At 46.6% G+C, this 12,497-nt stretch overlaps 1 protein-coding gene across 1 annotated transcript in view; it reads right to left on the bottom strand.

Annotated features, from left to right (window-relative positions):
* Positions 1 to 11,897, bottom strand: part of SMS (spermine synthase) — a 44,766-nt gene extending 32,869 nt beyond the window's left edge. The window contains exon 1 of the mRNA XM_070603432.1: positions 11,472 to 11,897. Coding sequence (XP_070459533.1) covers positions 11,472 to 11,520 — 49 coding nt within the window. The 5' untranslated portion in view covers positions 11,521 to 11,897. The remainder of the gene's footprint in view (positions 1 to 11,471) is intronic.
* Positions 11,898 to 12,497: the final 600 nt, after the last annotated feature.

Genomic DNA, 12,497 nt, shown 5'->3' with positions numbered 1-12,497 from the left:
GGAAAGGGGGCAGAAGCCCCGCTCTACTTTAAAATAACACCATCGCAGGTCCTCCATGAGCCAATCTCCTTACAAAATTGAAAGCGGGCTTAGCAAAAAATAACTTATAAGATACAATCATAATCCCTCTTTAGTCTGGAACCCAAAAACTAATGCAATTATTTTACCCTCTTCTCCTGGTAAGCCTGTTTCCCCACAAGACTAGCAGAGTCTAAAAGGAGCCACAACCCACAAGCCTGGTCGGCACAGGGAGGGTGGCACCTCCACGGAGCTGTCACGTGGCTCCAACTCTCCCATCCTCACATTCTGACTTAGCTCACATGAGAGGCCAACCAAGAGTTATAAAATAAGGCACAGAAAGGGGAAATTAGGCAAAAGCCTGGCTTTCATTTGGGGCAAAGGTGACACTGTTAGTTTGTGGTCATGAGACACCGAACACTGGGCCACTTGCCTGTCCAGGAAGGAATCATCAGAGGAACACAGGCATCCTACAAGGCCATGGGCTTGAGAAACGTGTTTTCAAAGGAGCGAAGCGGGCTGAAGCTGTGGAAGAGAGCAAGAAGGGAAGACGGCCAAGGCAGAGGACACAGAGATGAGGTCAGGACCACAAAGAGCCCTCTCTGGGGGCTGCGCTCAACCCAACAGGAAGAGAAAGCTGAAGGAAGCAAAACCAGGCCCAGCAGCAGCATAAACAAGGACAAGCAAGGTGGCAAGAGGGGACTTGAGGGGTTTGAGGTTAAAGGACAAGAGAAGACTTAAGGCATCCGGACGAGGAAGAATGAGCAGCCCTTCCCTTACGTTCAGTCCAAAACTGCTGTCTACAGTCCACCAGGAAGCCTGGAAAGGGCCCCAGTCGCCACCTGCCACCTCTCCCTTATCTCAGAGCAGCGGGAGGAAAAGAGGCTACAGGCTGGCCCCAAGTCATAGGGCAACGGGTCCCTTCAGCTCCACCCTGAAGGAGAACAAGATTTTTTTTCCCAAAGCAGAAACTGTGAGATCGCCACCTTCATTATCCAGGAAGGATGAAATATGCTTTCCGAGTGCTTCAGCAATAGTATGAATATCCAGCTTTCTTCCCACTAACTTTAGGTGGGCAGAATCCCTTACCAATCAGACCTACCACCATTTCTGTTTCTAAAAAGAATTCTAGGATTTCTGGCTGAGCTTCTATGCCAGGCTGCAAATCAACAATGAAACAGCATTGCCAGAAATAAAGCAGTCTGGACTTTGTGATGTCAAAAATCACATTTGTACCAGAGCTGTCCCTGAGGTGGCCCTGGCACCCTCCCTTCCTCCAGCTTTGGCCAGGGCAGAATCAGCAGAAAACCACTCAGGTCTGCCCCCTTCAGAATGGACTACCAAGAAGATTACTCAGCACCTGGGAGGTGCTGGGAAAGTGCATGCGACTGGAGAATAGTACAGAGACTAGAAAGACAAAGGGCACAAGTCAGAACTCCCCAGACACGGTGAGGGGCATGTGCTATGATGGATTCCAGATGAGGAAAAGGCCATGTGGGGGGCCTGGGAATCTGTACTTGTAGATTTTTCCAGATGGCTCTGAAGCAAGCCACTGGACTTAGATGGTCTAAAGGCAAGGGTGGGCAAGCTTGTTCTGTAAATATCATACTTAGCTGGAAGACTACAAAAAGAGGCCAGAGGAGCAGGATTTGGGGCTCAAGGGCCTTAGTTTGTTGACCCCTGGGGTCTGAGGTCCTTTCCAGCTCTAAATGCTTAACTGACAGGGACACTCAGCTGTAATTCTACAACCTGAATTTCCAGAAGTGACATTCTTAGAATTCGAGACTAGAATAATCTGAGGAATATTTCCTACATTCAAGTTGGCAACTTACTAAATGTGGAAAAAAATAACAGCTAATAACCTATATAACTAGGATCCCTGCTTTTCAAGGAATACATGGAAGTAACTAACATTAGCAGCTAACAGAAACAACCTCACACTAGAGAATGAGAACATTAAGAGTACCAGTCTCCATTTTAAAGTCTCAAATCACTAATCTATGCTCCCACTTCAAGACCCTAGAAAAAGAGAAAAATAAACCCAAAGTAAGCAGAAGGAAGAGAATAAGGATAACAGCAGAAATCAATGAAATTGACAACAGAAAAACTATAGGGGAAAAAAAAATCAATGAAGCAAAAAGCTATTTCTTTGAAAAGATCAATAGGATAGACAAACTCTAGCAAGACTGACAAAGAAAAAAAAAAGACACAGACTGCCAGTATGAGGAATAAAACAAGAGATATCATTACAGACCCTGCAGATACCAAAAGGGTAACAAGGGAATCCTATAAACAACTCCACACACATAAATTTGACAACTTAAAAAGGAAATGAGCCAATTTCTCAAAAACACAAACTACCACAACTCACCAATATGAAATAGATAATCTGAATAGCCCTATAACTATTAAGGAAATTGAATCCGTAATGTTAAAAACTCCAAGAAAAAAAAAAAAATTTGAAGCCCAGATGATTTCACTGGAGAATTCTACCAAACATTTAAAGAATTAATACCAAATCTACATAATCTCTTCCAGAAAATAGAAAAGGAGGGAATGCCTCACTATTCATATACCAAAACAGACAAAGACCTACAGGCCAGACCAATATCCCTCATGAAGAGAAACACAAAAATCCTTAATAAATCCTTAAACTCCTTAATAAGAATTCAGCATTATATAAAAATAATTATATACCCAGGACCAAGTGGGATTTATTCCAGGTATACAAGGCTGGTTCAAGGTTTGAAAAAAAAAAAAATGAAAGTGATTCACCACATTAACAGGCTAAAGAAAAATCGATACAGAAAGCGTTTGACAAATTCAACACCCATTCAAAATAAACACACAGAAAACTGAGAATGGAAAAACTTCCACAGCTTGATAAAGAGCAACTACAAAAAAACTACAGCTAGCATCATACTTAATGGTAAGATTAAATGCTATTAATGAAAGTGTAGACAGCTCAATAAGGCAGAGAAGGGTCAAGAACTTGCCCACCGTCACACAGCTAATAAGTGGTAGAGCCAGGATTTAAACTCAAGCAGTCAGCCTCCAAAATCCAGTGCTTCTTCATCATGACATTATGTTGCCTTCCTTAGTTACAGATGCAACAAGAATAAGCCATTTGTCCCATATACCAAATCATCACGAGTGGTTATCTACTTGTGATAGGATTACAGATCTGGGTTCCCCCTTTCTTCATATTTCCCTACAACCCGCACATGGTCTAAAATGAGCAAATAACTTTTAAAACAAAAACATATGTAAAAAGACAAATGCATAAACCATTCCTTGAACAGCTCCTGTAGTTTCTTTAAGTAGAGCCAGATCCTTTATTCAAAGAAAAACAAATACACACAGGAACTCTGTTAAGAATTTAACATTCACAAAATGCTTTTTAAAAAAAGTCTTATCTTCTCGCACCTCATACCAAAGGGAGTAAGTTGATGGTAAGCTCTTTCCTGTCTCCAACCTAAACAAACCCCACGTAGGAACATCAAATTCTTGGATAGACAGGCCCATGATCCTCTTCCTCAAAACCCCAGAACCAGCTGGGCCCGAGATGCAGTATTACGCAGTTCAAAGATTCAGGGTTAAACCATTTATTAAACCTACACCATTACTGTTTCCCAAAGCGTGATCCACAGCACACGTCCTGAAAAATACTCTGTAAGAAAAAGGGTCCCATAAATAAGTCCTGGGGATGTAATGTACAACATAGTAACTATAGTTAATAACACTGTATTACATATTTGAAAATTGTTAAGAAAACAGATTTCAAAAGTTCTCATCAGAGGAAAAAAAAATTTTGTAACTGTGTGACGGATGTTAACTAGATTTACCGTGGTGATCATTTCGCAATGTATACAAATATCGAATTGTTACGTTCTACACCTAAAACTAATGTTATACATCAATTACACCTCAATAGAAAAAAAAAAAGGGTTCCATGCTGAAGCAAGCTCGAGATATTCTATATTCACCTCTAGGAATTCAGAATGTCAATTAGCATACCGTGGTCTTGCCTGACTGCTAAGATCTGCAGTCCTCTGGAAGAGACAATTTGGCCTTAAATATAACCACGTCCTAGAAATTGCTCAGGATTCTCACTGAAGAAATTTCCATTCTAGGGAAAACAGAATCATGCAACACAAACTCATGGAAGTGATATCTTAGAAATCAAAGTGTCCTTTAAAAATCCTGCTTTAATAACTTAAAGAGGTCCTCCAAATAAAGTAAGACCAACCTTCAAATCACATGCCAACTCATTATTTTCTGCCTCTTCTTTTGCCAGTAGAACTTTCCTTATCTTTCAGTAAGTTAAATTCACACCTCTTTATAACTGAGCATCTTTATCCACTGGCACAACTTCAAAGTTCTCAGCCCTAAGTACTGCAATTAGTGTTAAATGTTTTATGTATCATCTGACACTCTTCCAAACATTTTATTGGACATCCCACCCAACAACACAGTGTGTGGGATTTTCGTATCATTAGCGCCTTCGTGCAGAGGCTGAAATGAAGGTGTATGTGAAACTACCCAGAGGGTTAAGTCAGCTCAGGAATCTAGAACATGCTATGGGCTCTTTCCAGCTCCTTTTGAGTTTGTGGTTTAGCACATAAATGCATTTGATCACAAGTATGGCCACCAGCTCAGTGGCTCCTTCCGGAACACAGATGATAGTATCAGTTTAATGAAATCCAGGCCCACCACAACTTAGGGCCCCAGAGTTGTTTTTCCTGGGGTCTGGAAAAGTGCCTAGTTGTAAGGGTTTAAAAGAGCATTTGTGCAATGGTTTACATACTTGGTTTGCAGATTCAATTGAGGAGGTTTCCCGACTTTTCAAAAGAACTGAGCCTGTAATTAAACTACCATGAAATGGTGGTTGGAGCCGCAGCTCACACCAGCAGGCTTAGGTTACAACTGCACTGAAATGGTGGATTACAACGCCTGGAATATGTGTGACTCCAAAAACAAAACTCAACTCAATAATTGTTTCACTGAACACATTTTTAAACAGACACCCAACTACAATCCAGCAGCATTCTAACTAATCCTTACCTGCCAAGGCTTAGTATAACTGCTGTGGTCTCAATTCAAATTATAAAGCCCCTAATTCCAAATCCGACCCAGGTATCAAGTCTAACACCAACAGCTTTAACCCTTCAAAGCTATGAGAGACCAAAGCACTTCCATCTATCTCCCAAGAAGTAGCAGAGGCCGATTCAAATACCACCAATTTCATTACACAATTAAGAGGATGGAAAGAAGATTCCAAATGGGTAAGTCCTTCACTGCAAAACAAAACTGGCTTTCCCCCCTCAAAAAACACAAGACAAATTGTTTACCAGTTAGTTATTAAACTGGAAAACACCCTCCTTAAGAAACATCACATGCAGAGCTTTGAAAAAGTACCTCTCCTGTTAACTGGGGCGGGGATCTTTCCTAATGCCTGGATTCGAGTCGATTTCTTAAACAGCTGTTGGCCCTTCCAAAGCATTTAAAACAACAGAGAACTACCAAAGAGCTAGAGGAGGCTTCTTGATGAAAAGCACAAACTAATTTCACCATACACCACCTCTACAGGTTTAAACTATACCCTAAAAAGATTATGGTTTATACAATTTAATGGCAAGCTCACAAAACTAATTCCCAGCAATGTGCAATCATTCAGCCTAGAGTCAAATAGAGCATGATCAGTGCAATTAAGAATCTTTTGCAGAGTTGGAGGAAAGGGAGTTTAAAAACAAAATTCCAACAAAGCAAAGGAGCATGCCAAAAGGCGGCAGACTCCAACAAGGGAGCTCCCCCAAGCAGTCCATGCATTTTCAAACACAATTAAGGTCTGAGAGAACACCTATGTAAAGGACCAAAAATGCCTTCCCCCAAGCTATTCGATTCTGAGTCCAGGTGCCTCCTGGCTACTTGGAAGCACAAGGGGCGTGAGACTCAAGTGTGGATTGGAGGAGGGAGAACTGGGTAGAAATGGAAGTTGGAAGGACTGATAAGAAGTTCCGACTTTATCCATTGGGTAAGGAGGACCCAGAGGAGGGTTTTAAAACCGGGAAAAGGGACAGGGATCTGTTGAGTTCCTGATAATCGAGCCCTTCCCCAAAATGCAGACAAAATAGGGAGACCGTGGCCAAGAATCGCAGCCAGGAAAAAGGTGAGCAAGGAATTTGAGAGTGTAGCAAGTAGGTCCACAGGACTTAATGACTTGCTGATGGGGGGGGTGCCCCCAAGGTTTCTGATACAAGGGTTTTTTGTTTCTAATGAGGATCCTATTATAGCAGTTCTCATGCTTAATCAGCATCAGAATTACTGGGAGGAAGCTGGTTAAAAATGCAAATTCCAGGGACTCTCCCCCTCAAAGACTGTGATTCAGTCAATCCAGAGCAGGGCCCAAGCATGCATTTTCCCACTCCCAGTCTTCAGCACCCCCAAGGCTTCATTGTTAGAGCAGGCGTGGGGGGAGGGGGGTGTTGTTGTTTATCATAATGGTGGGTAAAGTGTGATGATACAAGGGATAAGATAATGCTGAGGAGGTAGGAGGGAAGGCTCTTTCCACTCTTGAACAAAACAACAAAAAAGCTAGATCAATCAAAACTGGATTGTTCAGGTTTTATGCTTATAGCTTTTTAAAACATACAAAGACGATACGCTTCCACCAGAAAGCACCTCAATAAATCCAGGGGAGAGTGGGAGCTTGGTAGATGAGCCAACGGTTCAGGAAATCAGGGAGGGAGGGTCACGGAGCCACAGGCGCAGATGGCTACGAAATGCCGGCCCAGCCCTCTGCTCCTAACCAACCCCACTGCAAACCTCGGAGACAGATAAGGCCCCGTCCTCCCTCCCTGCGTAATGGAGACTTCCAAAAAGAACTAGGGAACTGTTGAGAATTTGTCATCTAGATCATTGCAATGGCCTAGTGAGCCCTTACACCAGGGATTCTCGACCTCAGCACTAATGGCATTTGGGGCTGGCTGTACTGTAAGGGGCCGTCCCGTGCACTGCAGGATGTTTTGCAGTATCCCTGGCCTCCTAGATGATAGTAGCACCTCCTCAGTTGTGACAACCAAAAATGTCTCCAGATAGTTGTGGGGAGAAGGAGACAGGGCTGGTGCGAATCACTGCCTTAAAGAGGCTTCACGGTTGTGAAACTAACAAAGGCCTTGGAATCAAACAGACATGACTTTGAATCCCAGCTACCCCTCGTCTAAAGTGAAAAACTTCAACCGGCCTATTTATTCATCTCTAAAATGGGGATAACAGGCCCTACCATAGGGTTGTTGTGAGGATTAGTAAAATAAAGCATAATGTAAAATGAAGCGTAATGCGCTGAGGCCAATGCCTAGCCCAGGAGGCAATTCATAAATACTGGCTTTTATGTTTTCAAAGAGATGTTTTGAAGAGGAACTAAGGACATTTGTTTACAGCTCCCGCCTTGAGTAGAAAGCTGCTACTCCAAAAAGAAACAATATACAGAAATGGCAGTCCCAGTTCTCTCTCCAGCTCCTAGGGGGTCTGAACCTGGGGGGGGATGGCCGGGTCCACAGATTCCCAAGGGGTCGGTGTATACAATTCAGGGAGGCTGTGAACTTGGAAAAAAACACATATCCTTATTTTCACTAATTGAAATTTGGCATTTTCTCCAGTTATGCTTGTAAAACCACACATTATCAACTATACCTGACCACTATCACCACTAAAATCACAGCCGAAATAGATTTTCTTGGCTCTACTTCGAAATTATGGACGTTATTAGGCCTGCTGCTAGCTTGTGTTTTTTTTGTAAGATTTTATTTTTCCTTTTTCTCCCCAAAGCCCCCAGTACATAGTTGTGTATTTTTAGTTGTGGGTCCTTCTAGATGTGGCATGTGGGATGCCACCTCAGATCGGCCTGATGAGTGGTGCCATGTCCGCACCCAGGATTCGAACCGGTGAAACCCTGGGCCGCCACAGCACAGCGTGTGAACTTAACCACTCGGCCCCGGGGCCAGCCCCTCGCTTGTGTTATTTAACGTGTAACTAAAGCAGCACATATTATTATGTCACATATTTCGGGTTTATTTTTTAAATTTTATTTTAAATGATTGGGTTATTTTATGCATTTAAAATTCTTATTTTGAGAAGAGCTCCACAGGCTTCCCTGATGAAGGTCAAAGACACAGAAGAACCCCTCCCTAAACCTTTTCGGTTAAGCCCATAATTCCGAAGCAGCCTTCTGTTCTTAGTTTATTCAAGATTTTTGTTATAAAACTAATTTGTGAATTCGACTGCCACAAGTCCCTTTGTTTCCCTACATAAACTATAAATCAGGGGTCCAAAAGACGGACATAATAGCATCAGCCAGGTTTCCCCACAAAGGACCCATGCCCTTAATTCTAAAAGTAAACGTGTGCCTCGTTTTCCCATGGTGGACTTTAACTAGCTTTCCACCTTTACCATAACATCAATCGGGTCTACTTAACCAGCACTGGGTCCAGGATACAGACCCCGGAGGTCTGCCTTCAAAGATGCTCCCAGACCAAGGGAAGAAATGGACATCAAAAGGAGGATTGCTAGACCTTTCCAGGGCTGACTGGTCAGCTAGAGGCTGTTTGCTCTAACAGGGTAGGCAGAGGCCATGTGTACCTCACCTCTGTAACCAGGCACGCTTGCTGCCTACCGTACATGACTAGGAACAAACCATGCGTCCTCCACCAGCCCAGAGATGCTTAAACTACACAAACATGGGAAATGCTTATTCTTGTTAGCTTCGGGCTGAGAAATCACACAATTTTCTGGGCTCAAGAGTCCTCAGAGTATAATGCTTCACTTACAAGATGACCAAAGATGAAATTTTTTTCTTTTAGCAAAAGTTAACATTTCCTGGGTTACCTCATCAGCCAGAGCATGAAACCGGCACCACCAGATCCAACCTATAATTGCCCTTAGTGGCCCAATGGCTGCTGGGCACTAGCTGGCTTGCACTGGTAACTAAGTTCTATGGAATCGCAACATAATAACATAACTAAGTGTTTCAAGTTTAATTCCATTAAAATCACATCATGGAACTGGAGCCTTTGAAAGGATTACTGACAAATGGGAAAAAGAACAGGAATCCAGGCTCCACAGGCATTTGACTCACTCTTGAGTCACATCCAAAACTCACATGCCAAGAGTAATGCCTTTTGACTCATTATTATTAAAATAATGTTTTTGGAGACCTCACAGGTGGTAGATCTCTCACCAAGCACTCCTTAAACTTAGAAGATCCTAGTCTAGCCAGATCCCCTTATTTTACAAGGGTGGATACCTACTGACAGCAAAGGGACACGCCTCCCCCCAAGCCCAAATCAAGTGATGGGGAATGCGGGGAGAATCAAAGTTCTCTGACTCCCAAAATACTTCTGTAGGGACCAAGATATACCACAAATGCGTACACACACATCCCCCTCCCTAAGATGCTTTCTACAATCTTCTTCACCTTGCCATCAAATCTTTCTCATCTTTAAGATTAATAGGCTGGGAATGAAGAATAACTGGCTGGGAATTCTCCTCAATCTTTACTTTCTCTTTGCACAACTCTCAATTATTTAAATGCTACTTCCACACCTTGTCAATTCAGAAGCTGCCAGTTTCTCCTGCTCCCTTCCAAAATGCATCCATGGTTCTCTCTCCCTTTTTGGCCAGTGTCAGCCCAAAGTGTTCAAGTTCTCTCACATTTTCTTCATGCAGTTAAGTGAAGGTTTTCCCCCACATTTACAACAGAACACAGAAGCAGCCCATTGGGTGCCATCATTTCAACAGGTAACACCTGAATAAAGCTGAAAGCTGTTTAAGGCTTCAGGCAAGGACACTCAGACTGACGAAAGTGCCAGAACCTTCCAGCCTCATCCAGAGATTACCCTCCTTAGGGCCTAGAAAAGCCATGAACAAGTACAGGTGCACATTCACAGATGCTTATCACCAGGGACACTTCCTAGACGCACCTCTTAGCAGCTAGGTGACCTTGAACCATTATTTCTTCCTCAAGCCACACCCCCCTCACTTCTAAATGGAGTATGCTAGAACCTTCGCTAATCACTAAGCCCTAAAGCTGGCCAGGTAATTACTCAACAAAACCTTAGGCATCTCACGACCCACCAGCTGCACACCCCAATCACCATTTTATCTCCTGACTCTTCCCAGCAGTCTCCCTTCCCTCCATCCTCAACTAAGAAATGTGGGAACAAAAAAATGCTTTGTCTGCTCCAAGTCACTTCCAACTCCCCAAATACACTGATACTACTTAACCTCGTAGTGTTTTACAGCAACTCCCTTAACACTAAAAGCCCTATGAAGTGTACACGGTCCTTCCTTTTTTTTTTTTTTTTTTACCACAGGGAAGATGAGGCTCAGAAAGGATGAGAAATAGGGCCAAAGTCACAGGCAGAGCCAATCGAGAGAGAGAAATCCTCAGTCTTTATTAAATCTTGTGCCTTCGGAGATCCTTTCAATTGGGGGGAGAAAATGCAAACCGAGTACTTAGAAGCTGAAAAAAAAAGAGACAAAGTGAGGAAGTCAATGTTTTAAATGGTAACAGAAAAGGGTGATCCATCCAATTCGAGGGAAAAATGAACAAAATAGGGATGAGACGCTCCAAGTGGGACGCACGGGAAGCGCAGATTTAAGTCTGCAGCACTCACAGGTCTAAACCCCACCAGAAAAAAGACGGGCCGTCCTCCCCCTTCCCCCGTTAGAAGCACCCAGAGAAAGCGTGCAGAACACCGCTCCCCTTCACAGCGCCTGCACACGGCTCCCACTCGGCCGGCCCTCTGTTCTGCTCGGCGCGCAGCCCTCCGAGCCTCCCCGACTCGGGGAGCTCTAGTTCCCGCGCCCAGACCTCAGCCCCCCCAATAAGCATCAGCGTTTCCTTTCCCGTCCCCGGCCCTTTCCGGGGGATCCGTCTCCTACGCAGGCGGCCAAGAATCCTGCAAGCCCGGCGCCGTCCTTCCCCAGCCCGAGCGCCCACGCGGGGAGCCCCCGCCCTCGGGGGGACTCGCCCGCCGCGGAGGACGGGAGAGGTCACGCGGACGGCGCGCGCCCTGGCCCGGCCCGTCCCTGCCCCACGGGGGCCCGCGGCCGTGGCGGGGGCTCCTCCCGCGCCCGGCGGCGCGAAGGGGACCCCGGCGGGGGCGGCCGAGCCCGCGTGGAGCTCCGGGGGACGGCCCAGGCCCCGAAGGGCGGCTCGGCCACGGGGCTGGGGGGGTTGGCAGTCGCAGCCCCTCCAGGCCCCGCGCGGCGGCCGGGACGGAGCCGCGCGTGAGCTGGCGCGCGGCCTCCCCGGGAGGCCGGGGCACGCGGCGCTGCAGCCCGGGAGACGCCGTGGCCGCGCGGGCCGTCCGCATTGTTCGGCCCGCGGCGCGCGCCCCGCCCGGCCCCCGTGGGCCCCAGCCCGCCGGGCAGGTGGCGGCGCGCGCCCTCACCTTTGGCGCCGAGCATGAAGTCGAGCGTGCTGTGCCGTGCTGCTGCCATAGTGAGGCGAGGCCCTGTGCCATGCCTGGCGAGGCAGCCGCGGGAGACGGGGGCCGCACGGCGTGTCAGGCTGCGGCGGCGGGGAGGGCGCCGCGCCGGGGGGAGGCCGGGCGGCGGTGGGAGGGACCGCCGGGAGCGACTCGGGGCGCGGGGCGGGGTCGGCCCGCCTCCGGGAGGGAGGAAGCGAGGACGCCTGCAGCCCCGAACTCGGCGCGCAGGGTGGAAGGCCTCGCGAATGTAATGGTGGAGACGTGGGCGCCGCTCTCCCCGGCGTGCGTCACCGAGGGCCGCGCCCCGCGCCGGGGATCGGGCGGGCTCCCGCCGGCCGAGAGGGCACCTTAGGTTTAAACCGCGTGGCACGCCTTCCGGGGGGGCCGACCCCCACGCTTCCCCCAGACCATCCCCCAAGCCAAGCCCCTCTTGCTTCCTGGCCAAGTCGGGAAAATAACATGCGAGGATCCACCCTGTAGTCTAAAAGTACTGCCGCCTTTTCCTTAACTCTTCAAATGCTACAGATAAACCCATTAGAATTATTACCATTATTAGCAAGGGTCTCCTTTGCATTTTAGGACTGAATAGAAAGCTCTTAGGTATTTAATTACCTACGTTTTCACGCCGAATGGGAATAGGGGAAAGCAAGCGAGAGGCTAGCGCTGTTAATGTGGCTGTGGGAAATGACAGATTCTAGAGTTGCTCCTCCATCACTGATGCCTCTATTAGTGGCAGTGAACCTTTCTGCTGTGGGCTTGTCTGACTTTGGGGGTAGGGCTGGTGTTCAACAAGATGTGGCAAAGGAGAGAACGTCAGAGTCTGCACTAAAGCCCTCCTTTATTACACTGACGGTGTCACTGGGCAAGTGCCTCCATCATCCCATCAGTCTTCGGCGCCGCCTCGGCGTTCAGAAGCTCCACAGGAATTACTGAACTGGCTGGGTAAAGGTTAGATCAGTGAATTCATGCACCTCCACAAAAGCAGGA

This window comes from Equus przewalskii, chromosome X, assembly GCF_037783145.1.
Source record: "Equus przewalskii isolate Varuska chromosome X, EquPr2, whole genome shotgun sequence".
NCBI classification, from domain to species: domain Eukaryota; kingdom Metazoa; phylum Chordata; class Mammalia; order Perissodactyla; family Equidae; genus Equus; species Equus przewalskii.
The sequence above is the reverse complement of the archived record's forward strand: the minus strand, read 5'-3'. Positions and strand labels throughout refer to the sequence as shown.